Genomic DNA, 23,622 nt, shown 5'->3' with positions numbered 1-23,622 from the left:
TAGCATAGTGGTTAAAGCGTTGGCTCGTCACGCCGAAGGCCCGGGTTCGATTCCCCACATGGGCACAATGTGTTAAGCCCATTTCTGGTGTCCCCCGCCGTGATATTGCTGGAATATTGCTAAAAGCGGCGTAAAACTAAACTCAGTCAGTCAGTCAGTTTAAACAAAAATAAGACTGTCTCCGAAATAAGGAACAACGGCGTCTTTCTTGCGTCTTTCATTCCGAATTCTGATGTTATAAGAGTTTCCAAATACCACATCACACTAGCAACATGTTAGTTCCAGACGTGGATTCAAATTTAAGGTTCGACTTACCCTATTACCATTCGAGTCTTATGACTATGAAACCAGATACCACACTCATCATAGAAGTCTTTCTTGGAGAAGCTATTGTATATAACCAATCTCATTGAAATCAGATTTTCATTCTTTCTACTGTTTTAATGTCTAGATTTACATTTGCAAAAGCTGAAAATGTATTGGAAATCTTGAGACCAAACAAACAAGGAGCTTGAATTGTTGAATATGTTTTGTATCCCAGACTGTTAATCTGTGCATTGGTTTCAAAAGCTGAGATGTAAACAGGAAATTTATGAATTTAAGAAATATTTCCTCTGCCCCAATTTCTATTATTTGATTGTGCAGACGTGTGTGAGAATCATGCACACAACAACTGGACACTTCCAACATCACTGTACAGGAAACATTCATTGTTCAGAGTTCGCAGTCATGTCCTGTACTCAAACAAACATGTGGTTTTAGTGATTATGGAAATGATGTGAAGATAGTTTTGCTTTCGTTTCATGATCAGGAAATGAATTTAAGATGAGGACATCGAGACAGTGTCCGAGGCTGTGATAAAATAGACCAAGAAACAGTAAATTACTTCATAAATTTTGTTTGTCTCTTTCAAAAAGATCAAATGTATATCCTTTGTATGGAGCCTTACTCAAATGTGTGTCCTTGTTGGACAGCTTTACCAAATATGTGTCAATATCATACATCCTTTTACTAAAGTGTGTCTTCATTGGACGACTTTGCCAAATGGGGTTCCTTATTGGACTGCCTTGGCCAGATATTGGTACTTATTAGTGAGCCTTTGGTCTGTCTTCTCAAATCAAATATTTTCCTTGTCCAAACAGTCAATTATTTGTATACATATCTCAAATACTGTTTATTCTCCCCTGACTATCCCTCCAGTTTCACTATTCACCATTCACAATGATATATGATATACATAGCCAGTTATTATATATACAGTACGGTGAACGTAGGGTTACCATACAAGTGTGTTTTAGGATGTATGTTCTGTATCAGGAACACAGATTGTATGTTAGTGTAACTTTTGCCTTGACAGACATCAGTTGTCTATGTTCAATCTGTATGTTATCATTTCCTGCCAGAATGGTAGATTCTACAGTGTGCGTTAAGTCAATTTCTGGAGAGGAAAACAGTGTACAAACACATGACTGATAATCCCAGCTATCGTGGGAGTTGTTCCTGATAAACTTTTTTTGTAAATTATAACAAAATACTTGAGTGTTTTGAAATGACAATTTGACAAGCACCCTGATGTCATTTCTCAGACAGTGTGTTACAGGTGTTCATATTGGTATAAAAATGTGATTATCTGAACAAATCAACAAGGATAACTTAGCAAGCTTGCTAAACAAGTCTGAGATAATATAAGGAGCTTTAAGTTAAGTTCTCGGAACGGTGCAGAGGAAGTTGACTATATGTAGGAAGTATGTCTGTGTCATTAGGAAATCACACGGCCTCTCCTGAGTCATGTTGAGTCAGGAGTAATCCCCTATACAAATGACACATGTACCTCACTGTCTCCTAGGGCCATGTTAGATTGAAGGAGACGTTAAATTTTACAGTCCCACAAATAATGATTTGAACATGTTGAAGTGGGGAGTTGAAATATACCTGTTGAACATTTATCCTTTTTTGTAAATCACAATATAGTGTATGACCAATTTTGATAGCAGCCTACGGGGGAGGTCCTCACTCTACTGTACTACAATATGCTCAGTCCCTCCCCCCTCCCAGTCCAGACACACACCTCCCCTTTCTTTCTTTCTTTCTATTTCATTCATTTGAATTATTCATTAATGTAATATCGGTGGGAACATTAAACTTGTTCATTTCTGTTGTCATTTATTTTCTTTATCAGTCACTTGAAATTGTTGTTTGTATGTAACCATGGTAACCACATTCTGTTTTGTTTCAGCCAATGGCCAGGCAGCAGGCCAGGTTGTCTCTGTCGGAGGGGTAAGTCTGTAGTTAAAATTTTATGGAAAGGGAATATTTATCTGTAGATGTCATAAGTTAAAACAATATTTTTGTAATTCTGCAACAATGCCGAGGACTTATTTTCACACCTTTCTTCCCTGTAGAGTGCTGACAAGGTGTGCACTGACTGCATCAACTTCTTCACTGATATATCCAATATCGTGTCATCAGCCAACACAACAGTAAGTCTTTCAGTAGGAGCTCAATACTTTTCAAGTTCAACAGTGACTTGTGTTTTGTTAAGCATTGCTATTTAAAGGTTTTTTAGAATACTTGTTATATTTTGGTATGCTAAGTAGGGTGGAATTTTATTAATTTTAGGAAACATGTACTTTTCTTACTTAGAAATATTGTCATAACTAGTATATTATCCCCCGCCGTGCATACATACGAATTGGAATATCTTAAGATCCGTTGACTAGATTCTTTTCATATTTGGGACCTAGGTTCATCACAGTATAAGAAAGGTCCCAGTCACAGAGCTACAAATAACTTTTTTGGTCCTTGTGTTCATCTCAATTGGGTATCCTAACTTTCCTTTGAGTAATTAAATAAATTGTACTCACCTCACTCAAACTCAATTGGGTATTTTGCCATTTTCCATTAAATTTTAAAATATAATAAAGTTTAAATGTTAGTGTTTGTTATTTATATTTAATCTGTAATATGAGAAACGATAAGAAAGACTGGTCATGGTGATACTTTGAAGATTTCAGCATATTAACCTGCATACAATATGTTATGCTTGTCAGCGAGATACCTCAAGAACCATTCACTGGACTTTCTTCATATTTGACACCAAGCTTCATCTAGGGAAATTTGATTTTGGTGACCTTCACTTAATTTTCAAGGTCACAAAGACACTTTGAAGATTTCAGCATGTTAAATTGCATGTTAAGATAGTCAGCAAGATATCGCAAATAAACATTCACTGGATTTTTTTCATATTTGACACCAAGCTTCATCTAATGAAGGTGTAGGGCGCAGTCAATTTTGGTGACCTTCACATAATTTTCAAGGTCACTGTGACATTTTGAAGATTTCAGCATGTTAACCTGAATTCACTGGATTTTCTTCATAGACTTTCAAGACTTCCTTTGAATGATTTTCAATAAGCAATTTATTTAGTACCACTTTTGCATATTTCATACACTATGACATTCATGTCAAGGTCAAAGTCAGTCTTGAAAATATTTGTGTGTTTCAACAACTAAAGAGCAAGATATCAAGAGAGGTTGACTGGTCATGTTTTTGTTGACATTTAACTTCATCTTAAACTTTCATTACTTTTTAAGTCTGATTTGATAATTTGCGACGGGGGATTATGTCACCTTAGTGACAATGCTTGTTTCTTTACAAATGATATTTACTGTTCGCAAATGGTCTTGTTGCAGTATTTTATATGGCTATTAGTCCCTTTCAAACTTGCTTGAATGTAACTTCTTTGAGTTGCATTTTAGAAGTTAGGACATACAATATGGAACAAACTTTATGGATAACAACTTGTTTTATTACATGAGGGTGATGTTTCGATACAGATTCTTGTACCGTTGTCAAGCAGGAATGGCAACGGTACAATAATCTGTTTTGAAACATTGCACTCACGTAATAAAAGAAGCTGTTATTTATAAAGTTTGTTCAATATTCCTTGAATGTAATTGTAAATTTTCACTCTCTTAACTTTAGTTTTGAGTAGAGCCATCTTATGCACCTCAGAGTCATTTCAAAACATTTCATATTGGTGAATAATAGGTGGATACTCTTCAGTATATAAAAATTTGACCCACTGAGTAATTACACTGATTTATCTACCAGGCTGAGATCGAACAACTCCTGGACCAGATTGTTTGTTCTAAGTTTGGTGGCCTGGAAGAAATGGTGAGTGTTACCTTGACCAACAAAACTTAATCAGTGTATACTGATGGGAAGGCATGGGGTCTGGGGAACTGTTAAAAAATGTGAGTAGTACTTTACCCTTTCAACACTGCTGGTACACCAGCCACAATGTCATGAGCACCCTGGCACAACAGGCTGGAGTATGGGCGTTTATTGCTTGCCCATGGAACATACTGCAGTGTAATATTTTAAGGCAATATTACACTAGTGTAATACCGCTAGACATATGGCATCATAGTGGTTACAGTTATGACGTCACAATGCTAATGCCTCTGTGGCAATGGTATTAGACCTTGCTTGACTTGCGGAAAATTTATATGAGAGTCATCACACTGTAGGCAGTTTCTATCAATTTATGTTGGAGAGTAATAAACAGAATACTAAACTCGCTTCCGTGAAATACCATTTTTATTAAACTCATGAAAGATTTAGTATCAAATTCACTTTCACTTGTTTTATAGGGGCGGTGGGGTAGCCTAATGGTTAAAGCGTTGGCTCGTCATGCCGAAGACCCGGGTTTGAATCCCCACATGGGTACAATGTGTGAAGCCTATTTCTGGTGTCCCCCGCCGTGATGTTGCTGGAATATTGCTAAAAGCGGCGTAAAACCAAACTCAGTCAGTCAGTTCACTTGTTTTATACTAAATCATTAACTGGTTTAATAAAATTGGTATTACACGGAAGGTCCTTTAGTATCCTCTGTGTCTATGACTAAGTCATTGTCTGAAGATATGAATTTCATTGCAATATATCATTTGTTGTGGATCAATATTAAATCATCTACTACTTCCCCAAAATAAAAGAAATTCTGTAATTTCTAATAGAGGCTGATGTTGTTGGCTTCTGTGTCAAATGTTTATCTGAGGAGCGGTATACAATGATTTGTATAGGTATACAAATCAGTCGTACATCATGTGGCGTTCCCTTCTTTGAGGATGCATGGTTAGAAAATACTTTCAGACCTGGTGTATTGTAAGTGAGTCTTTGGATGAGGGGATGACTGGTTGCTCTCACATCTCTCCCTCTCTCTCCCCCCAAACCCCACCACCACCCCCACCACTGTATGTGTACTGGCAGCACACAATGCAAACTAATCGTCTGGTCTGTTCCAAGGTTAAACTGAACAAAGACCATGGACATAATGAGACAGTGTCCTCCTTTAATAATTAAATACACTTTACAGTTTGATCCAAAAATTGTGTACAGAGTAAAGATTGTAAACAAAATTGTACAGATTAACAAGGTTCCTTAGTGTAGGAATGTTTTACTTTCTATTTTATTTTTTTTCAGTGCAAACAACTTATGAAGAACTATGTTCCTCAAATGCTGAAGTATCTTGCCCAGGAAGATGTAAGTACATTTCATGTCAGTCTTTATCAGTGTCACTTATATACTCATGGAAACAAATAAAGGAACACACGAAAGTGCAAGTGGTCCTACACTCTTCCAGTTTTCTGGTCATGTTTTATATTGCATTGTGGGTGAAAATGTACGTTCATGTTATCCCTTATTTGTTTCCATGAGTATATCAAGAGGTAGAACATAATATAATAACTGCTTTGAAGCATGAGCTGGATAGGTTGTTTGGAGATGACAAGACTTATAAGTATATAATGAAACCCAGTGTATGCTAACAGAGTAAATGTTATGTTTTCAAGTCTTGTGGTAAAGTGTTTGTGAGATTGTGTTATGTGTGGTTAAAGTAATGTTGAAACATTCACTTATGGCAAAGCGTTCAGTTTACCTTTAGCATCTTACCTAATTGCGACCGCCTCCGTGGTGTAGTGGTTAGAGCGACCGCCTCCGTGGTGTAGTGGTCAGAGCGACCGCCTCCGTGGTGTAGTGGTCAGAGCGACCGCCTCCGTGGTGTAGTGGTTAGAGCGTCCGCCTCCGTGGTGTAGTGGTTAGAGCGACCGCCTCCGTGGTGTAGTGGTTAGAGCGACCGCCTCCGTGGTGTAGTGGTTAGAGCGACCGCCTCCGTGGTGTAGTGGTTAGAGCGACCGCCTCCGTGGTGTAGTGGTTAGAGCATCCTCGCGGGTTCGATCCCCGACCGCGTCATACCAAAAGACGTTAAAATATGGTACTTGTTGTTCCCTGCCTGGTGCTCGGCATTAATGGGTACAACAAGGACTGGTCGGCTCGGAGTCAGTATACTGTGTCTGAGTGGGGTATTCATGCTTCACTGCGGCATGGTATCTCAGTGGGCTAGCACTATAAAACCAGGTTCAGTCTGGGCTAGTACAAGCAGCCACACATACACATACATGCGCATGCACGTTGTCATATGAGCGAAATATTCTCAAGTACGACTTTAAACCCAATTTCACCTCACCTCACCTCTTACCTAATTGTTCTAATGTATGAGTCATGATAAGAGTAGATGATATTTTATTCTACATTGTGTGTTCATGTATGGTAAAAGAGCTCAGTCCTGTTGAAACATTCACTTGTGGTAAAGGATTCTATTGTGTCGTGGTAAACAAAGTTTTCACGTGTAAAGTATTCATTGTCATATTGAGGTAATGGAAAAGGATGCTCTATTTCTGAAACACCTTGTTGATCATTATCTTCCCACAGAGGTTACTTGTCATATCTTTAGTTCGAACCTCTGTTCTAATACGGCCATATTTCCCGGTACTCGTAAAATCCCCTAGTGGCAAAAATCGCAATACGAATTGTCTCCCTTCATCCTATCCAATCAGAACACGTGTTACTTCAACTTAGATCCAACTTGACTAACAAAATCAAATGTGGGGCCACAAATATCCCTCCTCTGCCGGGGACTTGTGTTGATGTGACACACAAGACATTTAATGGCTAGCTTGTCCGTTGTCAACGAGGGCGATGGAGACACTATTGATCAGCCATCTCATGACTGAGTTCTGTCTAGAAGAAACGTTTTGGGCGTGGAAAGAGTTTATATTTTTCCCGAAGCATACGGAAATTACCGAGGCCTTGCGAATGATCACCCTTGAAACAACGTCGCTGATAGCACAACTAAATCTGATTGCAACCAATCACGAATCCTGAACACTCGCACCATGAAAGGGCCGGATTAGAACAGAGGTTCGTAGGAAGATATGACAAGTAACCTCTGTGGGTTACTCATGCTTGTTGATTAACCAAGGCACATTTTCGGGCGCTATGATATATTTATTCTGGATCAAGTATATTTGGTAGGGAAATGTTGATGTTAAATGTTCCTTTTATACTTTAGTCTTATGTTATGCTGGGGTTAATTGTTGCTTGGACGCTTCCATCATCAACAATGATGTGTACAATATGTTTGTTGGTTGTTACAGAACCCCAACCAGATCTGTGGACTCCTCGGCATGTGTACTCAAGAGATTCACGAGCGTTCGGTAAGAACTCGGTCTAAATCAATCATGTATTCCAGGCTTTCGTATCATCAATCCTGTCTGAAACCATCAACATCTGAAAAACGAGCAAATGAAAATTCAGGAATGTCTAATAGATTGCTGACATTTGATAGCAATCCTTAATTTAGGCTATGGAAAGTCTCTTCTATTTCAAATGTATATTGACGCAGGAATTTGTGTCCTGTAAATGCCTGCAGTAACTAAAATGAATATTGGCTGGTGAATATGGATTCACAGTTTATTTCTTCTGTCTGGACTTTCCCCACAGGTTTTAACAGATTTGAATACCCTGTATTACGTGGAACTAACTAAACCACTCAACCACAGGTGATCTTGTTTCCAGTTTCTAAACAAGTCAGCGAATACTTGCAGTATTGTCTTGCATATGGCATGGATCTCGTTCATTCACTCCAGTCTAAACTTAACTCAGTCTTGTCTTGTCTTGTCAGCATCCTGTAGCAAAGAAGGCCGTGTCTGATGTGGTGGAATGTGACCTGTGCAAGGAGGTGGTCACTAAGCTGAGAGCCTTGGACAGAGACCAGACAACACAGGTGAGTCACTTACTCGCTTTTGTTGTTGAGGATATTAAGTTGTATCATAAAATAGGTCCCACATGTCCCATGCGTGTAATGGCCATGCTCAGTGACTTGGCGGGATGGACGGATGATCAGTCAGTCAGTCAGAGATTGCTCTTATTTTTATTGATGATGATGATTATGGTGATGATGATGATGATGATGTATTGTTTCAGACTGAGCTGAAACAGTTTGTCGAAAATAATATCTGCCCCTACCTTGGCAGTGCACAAAAACAGGTATGTAATGTTTGACTTGGGAAAGCCAGTAATTGATTAGACACAATCAATGTTGTCTTGTCTAGCTTATGGGGAAAGCCCATTTGTCTGAGAACATTCAGCACGTCAGTGTGTTAATTCTCCAAGCCATCACTAGAAATACCAGATAATAGTCATCCAATGAAAATGTCTTTCCTTTCCATATCTTATGACTCAGGAAACACGTTTCAGTTGTGTGATGATTTATGACAGCCATTTGAAATGATTAACTGTATCAGGATTGTTTCAAGGAAACATGTCAAGCTTGATGAAGTTAGTCAGCGATAAGCTAACATCATAACACCCTGATCATCATGTCTGATGATTTCACCACCCTGTAATAATAAGCCGTCAGCTACAGGTGGACAGAAAACCTGCACCTGACAATTAACCTTGTTGACATGTCTGAGTTCACCCAGAACTTAGGGGAAATATCTTTCAAGAAGGTACCCACAGGGTAAAAATTACAGTATGGCTGATTTGGAATGTATGTTTGTCATTAAAGAAATCAGTAGTATGATGTGTGTGTTAGCAATGTATCCAATGGTATGCACCGCAGCATGTTGTAACAACCACATGGTTCTTCTGTGCATGTGTGTGCATATACTGCCTTCTTGGCAACATTGCATCTGTCATGCCAGATCACTGTTTCCACATTAGTGGAAGTTGCGGTGGCTGAGCGGGTTAGGCAGCTGACTTTGTGTGGTGGCGATTAGGTACCTGACTCTGAGTGTGTGGGTTGGAATCCTGGAGGGACTCAACCCAACAAAAGTACAAGAATCTGTACTTTACTAAGGAAGTGTAATCCCAAATATAACATGTTACATTTGACCTCTATCTAAATGTCATTGTGTAATCATAGACATAGAAATGATGTGTCTTTAACATGTATTGAGTGGTGTATTACCTTGGTCAAGGTGACACTAGATGATCAAAGATCCCTCTGACTTCAGCTGATAGAGCTTTAAGATGAATCAGTCCTACCTTATTTCAGCACAGTTGCAGCGATCTTCTTGTTTTGCTTGCAGTGTGTACAGGAGGTGGAGACATATGCTGCCATCTTGTTCCAGCTGCTGGCCAATGAGCTGGTAAGAATGTCACTGTGTATGCCATTTAGGGTAGGACTGTTTCATTTCTTCATTTACTGATTTGTTTTGAAGGGGTGGTTAAAAAATTGACAACAGAAACATCCCAGGATTGTTTTGACCTTCAAAGAGTTATGGTTTCATGTCTGCTGGTTAACCGAGAGTTCTAGTTTTGTATCCATATAAATGAGTGCTGCATACACCATTTACGTTGTCAGGCAGGTAATCAGAAAGGCCAATTCTTTTAACATTCAAACTGGGGGATTCTTGTACAGCTGAGGGACACGTCTCTGTAAAACCTATACCACTTGGCAACAAAATAGAGTGGTTTTGTTGAGTGATTTTATGTATATGTGTGAACACCTCCCTTGGTGCAGTCTTTGCTCTTTTTGTGTCAGGAATTTTGAAATAATCATTGAAGACATACCTAGAATAAATAGATTTATTGTATCCATGATGGAAGGCGTAAATACAAGCATAATATTCTGTTCTTGCAGGATCCCACTGTAGTGTGTGAGTATCTGAAGCTGTGTACACAAGCCAAAACTGTGCCGTTGACTCGTATTGGATTGGCTTCCTACCAAACAAAGGTCAAGGTCATGGGTGCTCCTAAAAAAGTCAAGGTCAGCGTTGAATGCACACTCTGTGAATTTGCGTTGACTGAAGTGGATCAAATTCTTGGGAACAACAGGAGTCAGGTACAGATTTATTTCCCAATTTTGCTTGTTCCTAACTACGTACCTCTCATGCATGACTTCACCTGCAGTGATCGGGGCACAAAAGTTTCTTATGCATTTTAACTTGATGCATAGCACTGTTGTTAGCAGGTTGTGGAAAATGAATGCATGACTCATTTGATTTGAGATGACAAGTGAGTAAACAAAGTCACTTCAGTTGTCCATGGACAATCTTACAAATTTGCAGATGTTAAGTCCATTTGAAAAAGATGTTTGTAACAAATTCTACGTACTGCTTTGAAAGTGCGTAACATCACAAGTTAGAGCAATCAAAACGATGGCAGGGTATTGTTTCATTCGGGGCGGTGGGGTAGCCTAGTGGTTAGAGCATTGGCTCGTCACGCTGAAGACCCGGGTTCCAATCCCCATATGGGTACAATGAGAGAAGCCCATTTCTGGTGTCCCCCGCCGTGATATTGCTTGAATATTGCTAAAAGCGGCGTAAAACCAAACGCTCATATGCGTGCATGCGTGTGTATGTGTATGTGCGGCTGCTTGTACTAGCCCAGACTTTGGCTGGTTTTATAGTGCTATCCCACCGAAATACCATGCCGCAGTGAAGCATGAATATCCCACTCAGACACATTATACTGACTCCGAGCCGACCAGTCCTTGTTGTACCCATTAATGCCGAGCGCCAGGCAGGTACCAACAAGTACCATATTTTAACGTCTTTTGGTATGTCGCGGTCGGGGATCGAACCCGCGACCTTCCGCTCTCCGGGCGGACGCTCTAACCACTACACCACGGAGGCGGTCTAAACATTGTGAGAAGTCGTGGCAGATAGTACTGGCTGCATGAAATGTATTGTTTTGTTTTGATTCTATTGGTTTACATTTACATCCATGTGATGGATGAATTTCTTATCTATAGAGGGAACTGGAAATACAAAAACGTGTTTGTCAACATTGAAACAAATATCACATGGAAGTTAGAAGTGTGAAGAAGTCCCAAGTTAAAAATTTCGATATTTCCACATCCCTTCTTGTGGTGGCATGTGAACAGATTGCAAATTCAGCAGTGTTTGTTAAAAAATGTCAACTTTGTGATTTGAAAACCTAAATAAAATGTTCAGTACCCAGTGAGAACGTGCAAGTGGTAATTGACTAGCTGAAACCGTTATTTGGGGCCTTGTTTGAATTGATTATTGCACATTGGTTACCTAGGCTGCAGTGGAGGCGGCGCTGGACAAGATTTGTAACTTGTTGCCATCCAGTGTCCGTGATGAATGTGTCAACTTTGTCAACACGTATGGGGATGTCATCATCAAACTGCTCGTCCAGAACTTGAAGCCAGATGAAATCTGCAAAGAAATTGGCTTGTGCGCACAGGGTAGGAAAACATCACATTCATTAGACAAGTCAGATTAAATTAATTAAATGTAGCTTTTGCTTCCTCGTGAAGTGAGGTGAAATGATTGTGTGTGGGCCGCAGTGGCACCAACACATGCCTAACACGTATTATGAAGACTTACTTTATTGATTCTTTGACAAAATCGTTTGTGTTGTGTGATTTCGCAGATTCAGGCAACATTAATTCAATTAACACATCACTGCAGAAAGTAGTTTAGGATGCTCATTCCTTCACCATGTTCACAGGGCATTTGAACTTTGATACTTAGTTTCCATGGAATGGGATGCAGAATCAGTTGATGGTAAATCTCTGACTGGAATTTACCAATACCATTCCACATCTATCTTCATGCATAGGACCTGCTGCCATATAGCTGGAATATTGCTAAGTGCAGCGTAAAACCAGGGAGACTCTATAAGGGGGAGTGGTCACTCCTCGGAAAGCTCCTAAGCTATGCCTCGGCTCGTCACGTGACCAGTGCAGCCAATATGGCGGCAGCGTAGTTTTTAAGATTGAGCCCGGTTTATTTTCAACAGCTGATTACATACGCTGAGTGTTGTGACAACTGAAAACCTACAGCTTTGTAGTAAAGTTTCAAGTGGGCATGTTGTAGCTCACTGGCTTCAATTCTCAGTACACAGCGAAGAAAGACTAACTTATATCGCTAAAAACTTCTTTCACATATTCGTTTAATTTTTAGAAGGGAAATATACCTTTTGTTAAAAGGTGTTTGCAAGTAATAGTGATATTTTTATAACTAAAACAAAAATTGTTAGGGTGTATTTGAGGTGTGTGAAAAATATGACATATCGCCGATCTGCCATTGAAATACTACAGGGCGTTGTTTGAGTGTTTCTAGTTAGTGTTCAAAAACATCTTTCACATACACCTTCAATTTTTATGAGGGGAATATACCATCAGGTGAAAGGTGTTTGCAAGTAATAGTGATAGTTTTATAATTTTAAAAAAATTGTTAGTGTGTATTTGAGGTGTGTAAGAAATATGACATATCGCCGATCTGCCATTGAAATACTACAGGGCATTGTTTAAGTGTTTCTAGTTAGTGTTCAAAAACATCTTTCACATACACCTTCAATTTTTATGAGGGGAATATACCATCAGGTGAAAGGTGTTTGCAAGTAATAGTAATAGTTTTATAATTTAAAAAAAAATGTTAGTGTGTATTTGAGGTGTGTGAAAAATATGACATATCGCCGATCTGCCATTGAAATACTACAGGGCGTTATTTGAGTGTTTCTAGTTATTGTTCTAAAACATCTTTCACATACACCTTTAATTTTTATGAGGGGAATATACCATCAGGTGAAAGTTTTTTGCAAGTAATAGTGATAGTTTTTTTTTTTTTTTTTGTTAGTGCGTATTTGAGGTGTGTGAAAAATATGACATATCGCCGATCTGTTCTGATACGCCATTGGTGCTTGTGATGCTTGAGTGTTATAGTTCTAAAACTTCTTTCTTTCTTGTTGATCTTAGTATTTGACAAAACTGGAAAGGTGTTTACAACGCTTTGTGATAGTTCTAAACTTTCTGTTCTTGAGGGGTCTGTGACAGTGTCAGTTAACATTCTGTCAATGCCCATGTCATTCCACACATGCAATAAGATATCTGAATTAGTTACTAATGTAAAAAATGTCTCAAAGTAGATTTTTATAAAAAGGACAGCTGATGTTAACATGTGTTCTACCGATAGTTTTGCGTTCTTTAACATGTTTGGGGAGGGATGGCCGTGGTGTATCATTTATTCTTTCATTCATTCACATATGTTCTTTTTCTTTTGTTCTTTTTCTTAATTTCTTTCATTCATTCACATAAAATTCTTGCTCTTAATTCATTCATTCATTGTAAAATTCCGACCTATACAATACACTGGCTGAAGTACTGTTAAACGCAGCCGAAGTTGCGCTGGGACCGAACCAAGTCACTGTGTGCGTTGGAGCATGACGAGGCACACGTTAATTAGTACAAATGGTAAAGAAAGCAAGCGAGTGACCTATCCCTGTTGTAGAGTATCCCTGGTAAAACTAAACTCACTCACTCACTTCTTGCATAGATCTAGAGAGGATAGGAAGGCGCAGAGGTGGGCTAGCCATATTTATGAGCATATTAAATCTGTGCATATTTGGAAAATGTTTGATGGAAATTAGACTTACACATTAGATATATTTTGACATAATGTGTGATTATTGAACATGTGTGATCTATCTTTGACAGGTGTAAGAGCCGTCAAGCCTAAAGTCAGTGCTGATGTTGGCTGTATCGTCTGTGAGTTTATCATGACCACAGTGGATTCTCTCATCTCTGCAAACAGTTCACAGGTAGGTAGTATATTTGTAGTCTCATTAAGATCACAGGCATTGTTTACAATGGTACAATACCTGTCTCCTGAGGAGATCAGATCAGGTGAACTTTCAAATCTGAGTCTCAAAGTTAAAGAGACAAGTATAGTATGATGGGGCATGAATCCCATAGACAATATAAAATGATTGGGCATGAGGTGAGGTGAAATTGGGTTTAACGTCGTGCTTGAGAATATTTCGCTCTTATGACGACGCGCATGTGTGTGTATGTGTATGTGTGGCTGCTTGTACTAGCCCAGACTTAAGCTGGTGTTATAGTGCTAGCCCACTGAAATACCATGTCGCAGTGAAGCATGAATACCCCTCAGACACATTATACTGATTCCGAGCCGACCAGTCCTTGTTGTACCCATTAATGCCGAGCGCCAGGCTGGGACCAACAAGTACCATACGGACGCTCTAACCATTACACCACGGAGGCGGCCGATTGGGCATGAATCCCATAGACTAATATAATATGATTGGGCATGAATCCCATAGACTAATTTAATATGATTGGGCATGAATCCCATAGACTAATATGGCATGATTGGGCATGAATCTCACAGACAGATATAGCCTGATTGGGCAATTACAAAGACCAATTAGTTGACTTAGTTTGATGCAGTACTGATATAAAGCTGTAGATACATCAATATGCTGTTGTTTCTGAGCTTCCTAACATCTACATCCCGAAGAGTGTACTATCAAGGATATATTTGTGTTCTTTGGTGGGGTTTGGTTTGCTCAGGGTTCACTTGAAGCCATTTTTTGAGGAGTTGCCCTGTGATAGTCAGAGAGAGATACCTGACAGGAATAATGATCCATGCTTTCACATGAATTTCTGGGTTTTTTTTAAGTTTTTAAAAGTGTGGGCTTGATTTTTGGGAGGTATACTTTCCCAACTTACCTGGTGCTGTTGTTAGTTTTATGCTGTCGCAGTTTAGAAACGTCGGCATAACCCAGCTCTTCCCGAGAGTTTATTGTACTGACTTCCCATTACAGGCGGAGGTTGAAGCAGCGCTGGAGAAGGTGTGCACTCTATTGCCAGCAACCATCAGTGCCGAGTGTAGCCAGTTTGTCGAGGAATATGGTCCAGCTGTCATCAACTTACTGGTCAATAAACTGGACCCCAAGAGTATCTGCACAACGCTACGTCTGTGTACAAGCAGCAAGGGTGTTAAAGGTCAGTCTAGTAGCCAAGCACAGTTTAACAGGCAATTCTCAACCGTCCGCCTGGAGAGCGGAACGTCACATACATACCCATGCTGTGAGTTCCATCCAACCGCCTGCGTGGTGTAGTGGTTAGAGCGTCCGCCCGGAGAGGGAAACGTCACATACATACCCATGCTGTGAGTTCCACCCAACCGCCTCCGTGGTGTAGTGGTTAGAGCGTCTGCCTGGAGAGCGGAACGTCACGGGTTCGATCCCCTACCGCGTCATACCAAAAGATGTTCAAATATGGTACTTGTTGGTCCCTGCCTGGTGCTCGGCATTAATTTGTACAACAAGGACTGGTCGGCTCAGAGTCAGTATAATGTGTCTGATTCATGCTTCACTGCGGCATGGTCTCTCAGTGGGCTAGCACTATAACACCAGCTTCAGTCTGGGATAGTACAAGCAGCCGCACATACACATACACACCCATGCACGTCGTCATATGAGCAAAATATTTTCAAGCACAATGTTAAACCCAATTTCACCTCACCTTGAGTTCCAGCAAGCTATATGTGTAAGGTCTCCAGCATGAAAAAGGCACATTCTGTGATATATTGGAAATAGTGTTCAAGGCTGCGTAAAACCAAACTGAATCTCTCCCATATTCATTGTTGTTATTCACGAAATGTTATTTACCAGTACCTGTGATATATATGTGCATCATTTCAGTCTCAAAGAGTCCATCATTCACACCAAAGACCAAGGTATCTGCAGGCCCTGAATGTGTAATATGCGAGTTTGTTATGCGTGAAGTCGACACTCTCCTTGGTGACAACAAGACACAGGTGAGTCCACACACTACAGTTTTGACAGTATCCAGTATGTACCTCAGGTAGTAAAGATGTCGAGGTTTGTTCACTGAACTCTAACACAGCGGTATCATCGTATCTCATGATATCAATCACAATACCTTTTTAACATGATTAATGTCAGCACTGTATGAATACAGTTTTATAAAATGTTGATACTAAATAAATATTCACTGAGACCAAAGCAATTATATTGGTTAAGGTTACCATGAAGAGGAAGATGACAGAAAATTCAGCTTAAAACATTTAAAGGGCCAGCCTAGTTCACATGTAGCATTAAAATGATTAACCTCATATCTCGCTAGAATTTTTGGTTTCTATACATGCTCTGTTATCTGCATGTATTTTTGTGATTACTGACCCCCTTTCTGATTAGATTATTTTGTCTCTTTCTGATTTCATTACTGCCCCCCTTTCTGATTAGATTATTTTGTCTCTTTCTGATTTCATTACTGCCCTCCTTTCTGATTAGATTATTTTGTCTCTTTCTGATTTCATTACTGCCCCCTTTCTGATTAGATTATTTTTGTCTCTTTCTGATTTCATTACTGTGCCCCCTCTCGTGAAATTATTTTGTCTCTTTCTGATTTCATTACTGTGCCCTTTCTGATTAGATTATTTTGTCTCTTTCTGATTTCATTACTGTGCCCCTTCTGATTAGATTATTTTGTCTCTTTCTGATTTCATTACTGCCCCCCTTTCTGATTAGATTATTTTGTCTCTTTCTGATTTCATTACTGTGCCCTTTCTGATTAGATTATTTTGTCTCTTTCTGATTTCATTACTGTGCCCTTTCTGATCAGATTATTTTGTCTCTTTCTGATTTCATTACTGTGCCCTTTCTGATTAGATTATTTTGTCTCTTTCTGATTTCATTACTGTCCCCCTTCTGATTAGATTATTTTGTCTCTTTCTGATTTCATTACTGTGCCCTTTCTGATCAGATTATTTTGTCTCTTTCTGATTTCATTACTGTGCCCTTTCTGATTAGATTATTTTGTCTCTTTCTGATTTCATTATTGTGCCCCCTCTCATGAGATTATTTTGTGCCCTTTCTGATTTTATTATTGTGCCCCTTCTGGTGTGATTATTGTTCCTTTCTGATGTAATTACTGTGCCCTGTCTGATGAGATTATTTTGTACCCTTTCTGAGTTCATTACTGTGCCCCTTCTGTAATGATTATCGCCCCCTTCTGATGAGATTATTTTGTACCCTTTCTGATTTCATTACTGTGCCCCTTCGGATGAGATTTTTGGTACCCTTTCTGATTTCATTACTGCCCCCCTTCTGTTATGATTATCGCCCCCTTCTGATGAGATTATTTTGTACCCTTTCTGATTTCATTACTGTGCCCCTTCGGATGAGATTATTTTGTACCCTTTCATTACTGTGCCCCTTCTGATGAGATTATTTTGTACCTTTTCTGATTTCATTATTGTCCCCCTTCTGATGAGATTGTTTGTACCCTTTCTGATTTCATTATTGTCCCCCCTTCTGATGAGATTATTTTGTACCCTTTCTGATTTCATTACTGTGCCCCTTCGGATGAGATTATTTTGTACCCTTTCTGATTTCATTACTGTGCCCCTTCTGTTATGATTACTGTCCCCCTTCTGATGAGATTATTGTGTCCTCTAGGCTGCTGTAGAGGCAGCTTTGGACAAAGTATGTAGCCTGCTGCCAAGTACCGTATCGCAGGAGTGCACCGACTTTGTCAATACATATAGCCCAGCCATCATACAGCTCCTTCTCCAAGAACTTGATGCCAGTGTGGTTTGCAGTGCCCTTGGCTTGTGCTCACAGAGAAGAAACAAAATAGGTGGGTTATGTTGCTCTATACAAAACCAACACCCAGTCATGTGTAAGTACATAGTGTATGTTGATGCTTCGTTTCTTCAGCGTAGCATTGAACATCACGAGACATTGAAGCTCATTTAATTGAACAGTTTAAGTCAAGAGTGAAAACTGATTTAGATATATTTACTGGGAATGTGTGCCTTTCATATTTATTTCTTCATTGAGATTCATAAAGACAGAATTTGTGTCAACGATTTGATTACAGTGATAACAGAGATGATATGATTTAGGCCTACTACAATAAAGATTGGGTTGTCAGTGAATGTTAGTTTTAATATCTCGGCGGGGGACACCAGAAATGGGCTTCAGACATTTTTCCCATGTGGGGAATCGAACCCAGATCTTCGGCAAGATGAGTGAGCTTTAACCACTAGGCTACCACACTGCCTGGGTTGTAAGAATCCATTACCTGGGAGATAGTGTGTCATTAGACACGACCTGTGGAATTTAGCTCAGGCATTCTTCCACCGGTTCTGGCTTCAGTGTAATGCACCTTTGTTAGTTCATACAAAATCAGTAGACAAAAATCATGTGAGGAAAGTGTTTAACATCACGTTCAGGAATATTGCACTTACATGGTGACCCCTATGGACGTGTGTGTCTGTACCTGTGCTGGTTTAATAGTGCTAGTCTACTGTGATACCATGTCACACCTATGCCAATTCCAAGACAAGCAATCCTAGTTATTTCCCCAGCCGTGAACCAGGCAGGATGCCAAGTGCCTCTTTTCATCTGTGGGCCTGGTTAGTCCGGAGATTGAACTCCCATCCTTCCTCTCTCTGGGCCAGAGATTGAACTCCCATCCTTCCTCTCTCTGGGCCAGAGATTGAACTCCCATCCTTCCTCTCTCTGGGCCAGAGATTGAACTCCCATCCATCCTCTCTCTGGGCGCAGGATCTAACTGCCATCCTTCCTCTCTCTGGGCCCGAGATTGAACTGCCAACCTTCCTCTCTCTGGGCCAGAGATTGAACTGCAAACCTTCCTCTCTCTGGGCCAGAGATTGAACTCCCATCCTTCCTCTCTCTGAGCCAGAGATTGAACTCCCATCCTTCCTCTGTCTGAGCCAGAGATTGAACTGCCAACCTTCCTCTCTCTGGGCCAGAGATTGAACTCCCATCCTTCCTCTCTCTGGGCCAGAGATTGAACTCCCATCCTTCCTCTCTCTGGGCCAGAGATTGAACTCCCATCCTTCCTCTCTCTGGGCCAGAGATTGAACTCCCATCCTTCCTCTCTCTGGGCCAGTGATTGAACTGCAAACCTTCCTCTCTCTGGGCAGACTCTATCCACAAGACAAAAAAAACCCAGAGGTGGTCATCATAAATTCAAATGGTGTGATGGATTGCTCTGTGTCTTGTATAAGACTGATTTCCAAAATGACTGCATTGTGTATTTGTTTCTTGTGCACAAATAATCAGGGCACTAAGACTCACATATATTATCATAGGCACATAGTGTCAAATGCTCTTGCTTTGAAGCCCATAGGTCAGTCCTCTTGTGGTATGATTTAATGATCTGGTTTGATGGTATGATCTGAGAATCAGGCTTGATGGTATGATTTAATGATCTGGCTTGATGGTATAATCTGTGAATCAGGCTTGATGGTATGATCTGAGATTCAGGCTTGATGGTGTAATCTGATGATCAGGCTTGATGGTTTGATCTGAGAATCAGGTTTGATGGTATGATCTGAGAATCAGGTTTGATGCTATAATTTAATGATCGGGCTTGATGGTATGATTTAATGATCGGGCTTGATGGTATGATTTAATGATCGGGCTTGATGGTATGATTTAATGATCGGGCTTGATGGTATGATTTATTGATCGGGCTTTATAGTATGATTTAATGATCGGGCTTGATGGTATGATTTAATGATCGGGCTTGATGGTATGATTTAATGATCGGGCTTGATGGTATGATCTGAGAATCAGGCTTGATGGTATGATCTAGCTTGATGGTATGATATGATGTTCACACTTGATGGTATGATCTGATAATCAGGCTTTATGGTATGATTTAATGACCAAACTGGATTATTCATATGTGTGTATATTGCTGGAGTATTGCTGAATATCAACAGTAATGGAATCTCTGTACTTCAGTGCCCCTGAAGGTGAATGATGAAATCTGTGACCTGTGTGTGACCGTGATGAACTACGCTGATGCACTGCTGAAGGAAAATGCTACCGTGCAGGATGCCGAGATGGTCTTGGACAAAGTTTGCAACTTTCTGTCTGCTCAGATGACAAACCAGGTGTGTGCTTGTAACATACAAACTGGGTGCATGCTTGTAATATACTCAGGTGACCAATGGGGTGTGTGCTTGTAATATACTTAGATGACCAACTGGATGTGTGCTTGTATTATACTTAGATGATCAACTGGATGTGTGCTTGTATTATACTTAGGTGACCAAATGGATGTGTGCTTGTAACATACTTAGATGACCAACTGGTTGTGTTCTTGTGATATACTCAGGTGACCAACTGGATGTGTGCTTGTAATATACTCAGGTAACCAACTGGATGTGTGCTTGTGATATACTTAGATGACCAACTGGTTGTGTTCTTGTGATATACTCAGGTGACCAACTGGATGTGTGCTTGTAATATACTCAGGTAACCAACTGGATGTGTGCTTGTGATATACTTAGATGACCAACTGGTTGTGTTCTTGTGATATACTTAGATGACCAACTGGTTGTGTTCTTGTGATATACTCAGGTGACCAACTGGATGTGTGCTTGTAATATACTCAGGTAACCAACTGGATGTGTGCTTGTGATATACTTAGATGACCAACTGGTTGTGTTCTTGTGATATACTCAGGTGACCAACTGGATGTGTGCTTGTAATATACTCAGGTGACCAACTGGTTGTGTTCTTGTGATATACTTAGATGACCAACTGGATGTGTGCTTGTAATAGTGGTGTTCCGATTAATTGAAATAATCGAAGATTGGTCGAAGTAACCAAACGACCAAGCAATCGATCACATTTTCTCATAATCGAACACAAACGATTTTGAAACTGCTGTTTTAGTCTTTGAAACACTTGACAATGGAACATATCTTCGAAGTTGTCAGGGCCTGAAAACTTGTTTAATTCTTAGAAAACTCACTTCACTAACTGAAAATTCTGTTGAATATGACTGAATATTTGTTGAAGACTCAAGGAAGTTTATGTTCATGATATATTAGTCATCACTTTTAAGTAGCAAGTCGCATCATGTTATACATATTTTCAATAACAACCTCTATAGGAAAATCTGAAAAATGACGCTAACCTTTATTTTCGATGTTTGTCCATTGGTAATGAAGCAATCATCAATTGTGAGATTTCAACCAATTCCCAACACTAGCTTGTACTATACTCAGGTGACCAACTGAATGTGTGCTTGTGATATACTTAGATGACCAAATGGATGTGTGCTTGGATTATACATGATAACTTGATTAACTCTTACTTCAGTGTTTATGTATTACAATGTCCATCCTTGTGCACTTTAGAACTTGAACCTCCTGGCATTCTAAAGAGACAGATCGGAATGCTTCATGTGAGTTATTTACATGTCCCATTTTCCTGTTTCTGTCTTATTTCAGTGTTTGGCCTTCGTTGACCAGTACGCACCACTTGTCCTTGACCTTCTTGCCAGCGACATTGACCCCAGGCAAATCTGCAAGGTGAGATTCTGTGATAAGTAGCTATGAAATGTTTTTTCATCTATTTATCATGTCAATTCAGATTGTTGTCCCCTGCCGCCATGCCGAACGGGGGACTATGTATTCAGCGGCGTCCGTCCGAATGTCTGTACGTCCCGATTCTTGTTAACGCGATATTTCATTGACAGTTGTACCCAATGTCTTCAAATTTGGTGACAGCCTACATTGGGGGATTTCACAGACACCAGTTTATTTAGGTCACCTTGACCTTATTTTCAAGGTCACCACGACACTTTGAACACTTTTCAAAATCTTCTAAACACGGCATCTCATGGACTGTTGTACCCAATGTCTTCAAATTTGGTTACAGCATACATTGGGGGATTACGCAGACACCAGTTGATTTTGGGTGACCTTGACCTTATCTTCAAGGTCACCACAACACTTTTCACACTTTTAACTCTTGTCAACGCGGTATCTCATGGACTGTTGTACCCAATGTCTTCAAATTTGGTGACAGTTTACATTGGGGTATTACACAGACACCAGTTTATTTGGGTGACCGTGACCTATCTTCAAGGTCACCACGATACTTTGACCGCTTTTTCAAGGCGATATCTCATAAAACATTGCACCCAATGTTTTCAATTATGTTGACAGCCTACATTGGGGGATTATGCAGACACCAGTCATTTCAGGCATCTTGTATGTGACCAAAAAATAAAAAGTAGTAAATATAGATATTCCATTCTTTAGCGGCGGGGGACATTGCCATATCAGTGGCAAACACTTGTTTGTTATGAATTTTGAAAAAAATCCATTTAGTCTAACTTCATTTTTCGAATAACTGCAACATTGCTGGTGTGGCGTTAAGCAATATGTACTCACTCACTCACTCATGGCAGAACAGATTGACTATAGTAATATGAGAGAATAGTGTAGTCCTAATGTTTTTGGAGTATTATACCTGATTGTTTTTAATTGATTCATTTCATATTACTCTAGTTAAACTATAGTAAATGTTTCATGGTGTGACAGATTAACTGGAATTTCAGTATAGGACATGCACTCAAATTCTCACAAAATACTTTTCCCTATCTCTAAGAAGTCAGTGAACAAAGGAAGTAACATATCCACCACATTGAAAATGCTGTTTATGTCCATTACTCAAAGAAAAATTTCAAAATTTCAAGCAAACGTCTTTGTAATTGGTAGTTTGGCTCAAAACGTTATATTTTTTTAGATATAACCTTTGTAGTTATAAACCGAAAGCTGAAAATTCTCATTACCGTTCCTCAGATTTTCTCTCTTGGTAAACATTATGTATTGCGAAAATGGTCTACAATAGCCTATAAGTTCAATTAGTACTTTCAGATTGATGGTTAGTTTCTGGCTTGTTTCTGTTTGTTAATGCTTTTGTCCTCTGTATTCAGAAAATATGTGAATAGCATATGCTGACAGCAGTTTAAAATGTTGACTTCATAATCATGTGAGCTTCAGCAGTATATTTGTCTTTTGAAATTGTCCTAAGCCTTATGTTCTGTCTAACAGACCATAGGCTTGTGTCCAACCAGCCAGAAGGGTGTCCAGAACAAGCTACACAAGTTGTTGGAGCAGGGCAAGTGCTCATATGGACCAAGCTTCTGGTGTGCCAGCAAAGATAATGCCATACAGTGCAAGGTGAGTACTTGGATTGTGGTGTGTGGTGAAGTGTACCAGGGGTACTTGGATTGTGGTGTGTGGTGAAGTGTACCAGGGGTACTTGGATTGTGGTGTGTGATGAAGTGTACCAGGGGTACTTGGATTGTGGTGTGTGATGAAGTGTAACAGTACTTGGATTGTGGTGTGTGATGAAGTGTAACAGTACTTGGATTGTGGTGTGTGATGAAGTGTAACAGGAGTACTTGGATTGTGGTGTGTGGTGAAGTGTAACAGTACTTGGATTGTGGTGTGTGATGAAGTCTAACAGGAGTACTTAGATTGTGGTGTGTGATGAAGTGTAACAGTACTTGGATTGTGGTGTGTGATGAAGTGTAACAGGAGTACTTGGATTGTGGTGTGTGGTGAAGTGTAACAGTGCACTTGGATTGTGGTGTGTGGTGAAGTGTACCAGAGGTACTTGGATTGTGGTGTGTGA

General features: G+C 39.8%; 1 protein-coding gene across 1 annotated transcript in view; it reads left to right on the top strand.

The window, feature by feature from the left end:
- LOC124278435 (prosaposin-like) overlaps positions 1-23,622 on the top strand; it is a 43,210-nt gene that overhangs the window by 11,740 nt on the left and 7,848 nt on the right. Inside the window, exons 2-18 of the mRNA XM_046714140.1 lie at positions 2,237-2,277; positions 2,403-2,480; positions 4,114-4,176; positions 5,485-5,544; positions 7,497-7,556; positions 8,024-8,125; positions 8,326-8,388; positions 9,435-9,494; positions 9,989-10,189; positions 11,395-11,560; positions 13,814-13,917; positions 14,944-15,124; positions 15,826-15,941; positions 17,605-17,785; positions 19,927-20,078; positions 21,426-21,506; positions 23,037-23,165. Coding sequence (XP_046570096.1) covers positions 2,237-2,277; positions 2,403-2,480; positions 4,114-4,176; positions 5,485-5,544; positions 7,497-7,556; positions 8,024-8,125; positions 8,326-8,388; positions 9,435-9,494; positions 9,989-10,189; positions 11,395-11,560; positions 13,814-13,917; positions 14,944-15,124; positions 15,826-15,941; positions 17,605-17,785; positions 19,927-20,078; positions 21,426-21,506; positions 23,037-23,165 — 1,838 coding nt within the window. The remainder of the gene's footprint in view (positions 1-2,236; positions 2,278-2,402; positions 2,481-4,113; positions 4,177-5,484; positions 5,545-7,496; positions 7,557-8,023; positions 8,126-8,325; positions 8,389-9,434; positions 9,495-9,988; positions 10,190-11,394; positions 11,561-13,813; positions 13,918-14,943; positions 15,125-15,825; positions 15,942-17,604; positions 17,786-19,926; positions 20,079-21,425; positions 21,507-23,036; positions 23,166-23,622) is intronic.

Source organism: Haliotis rubra, unplaced genomic scaffold, assembly GCF_003918875.1.
Source record: "Haliotis rubra isolate DU_JTF1 unplaced genomic scaffold, ASM391887v1 Scf237, whole genome shotgun sequence".
Lineage (NCBI taxonomy): Eukaryota > Metazoa > Mollusca > Gastropoda > Lepetellida > Haliotidae > Haliotis > Haliotis rubra.
The sequence above is the reverse complement of the archived record's forward strand: the minus strand, read 5'-3'. Positions and strand labels throughout refer to the sequence as shown.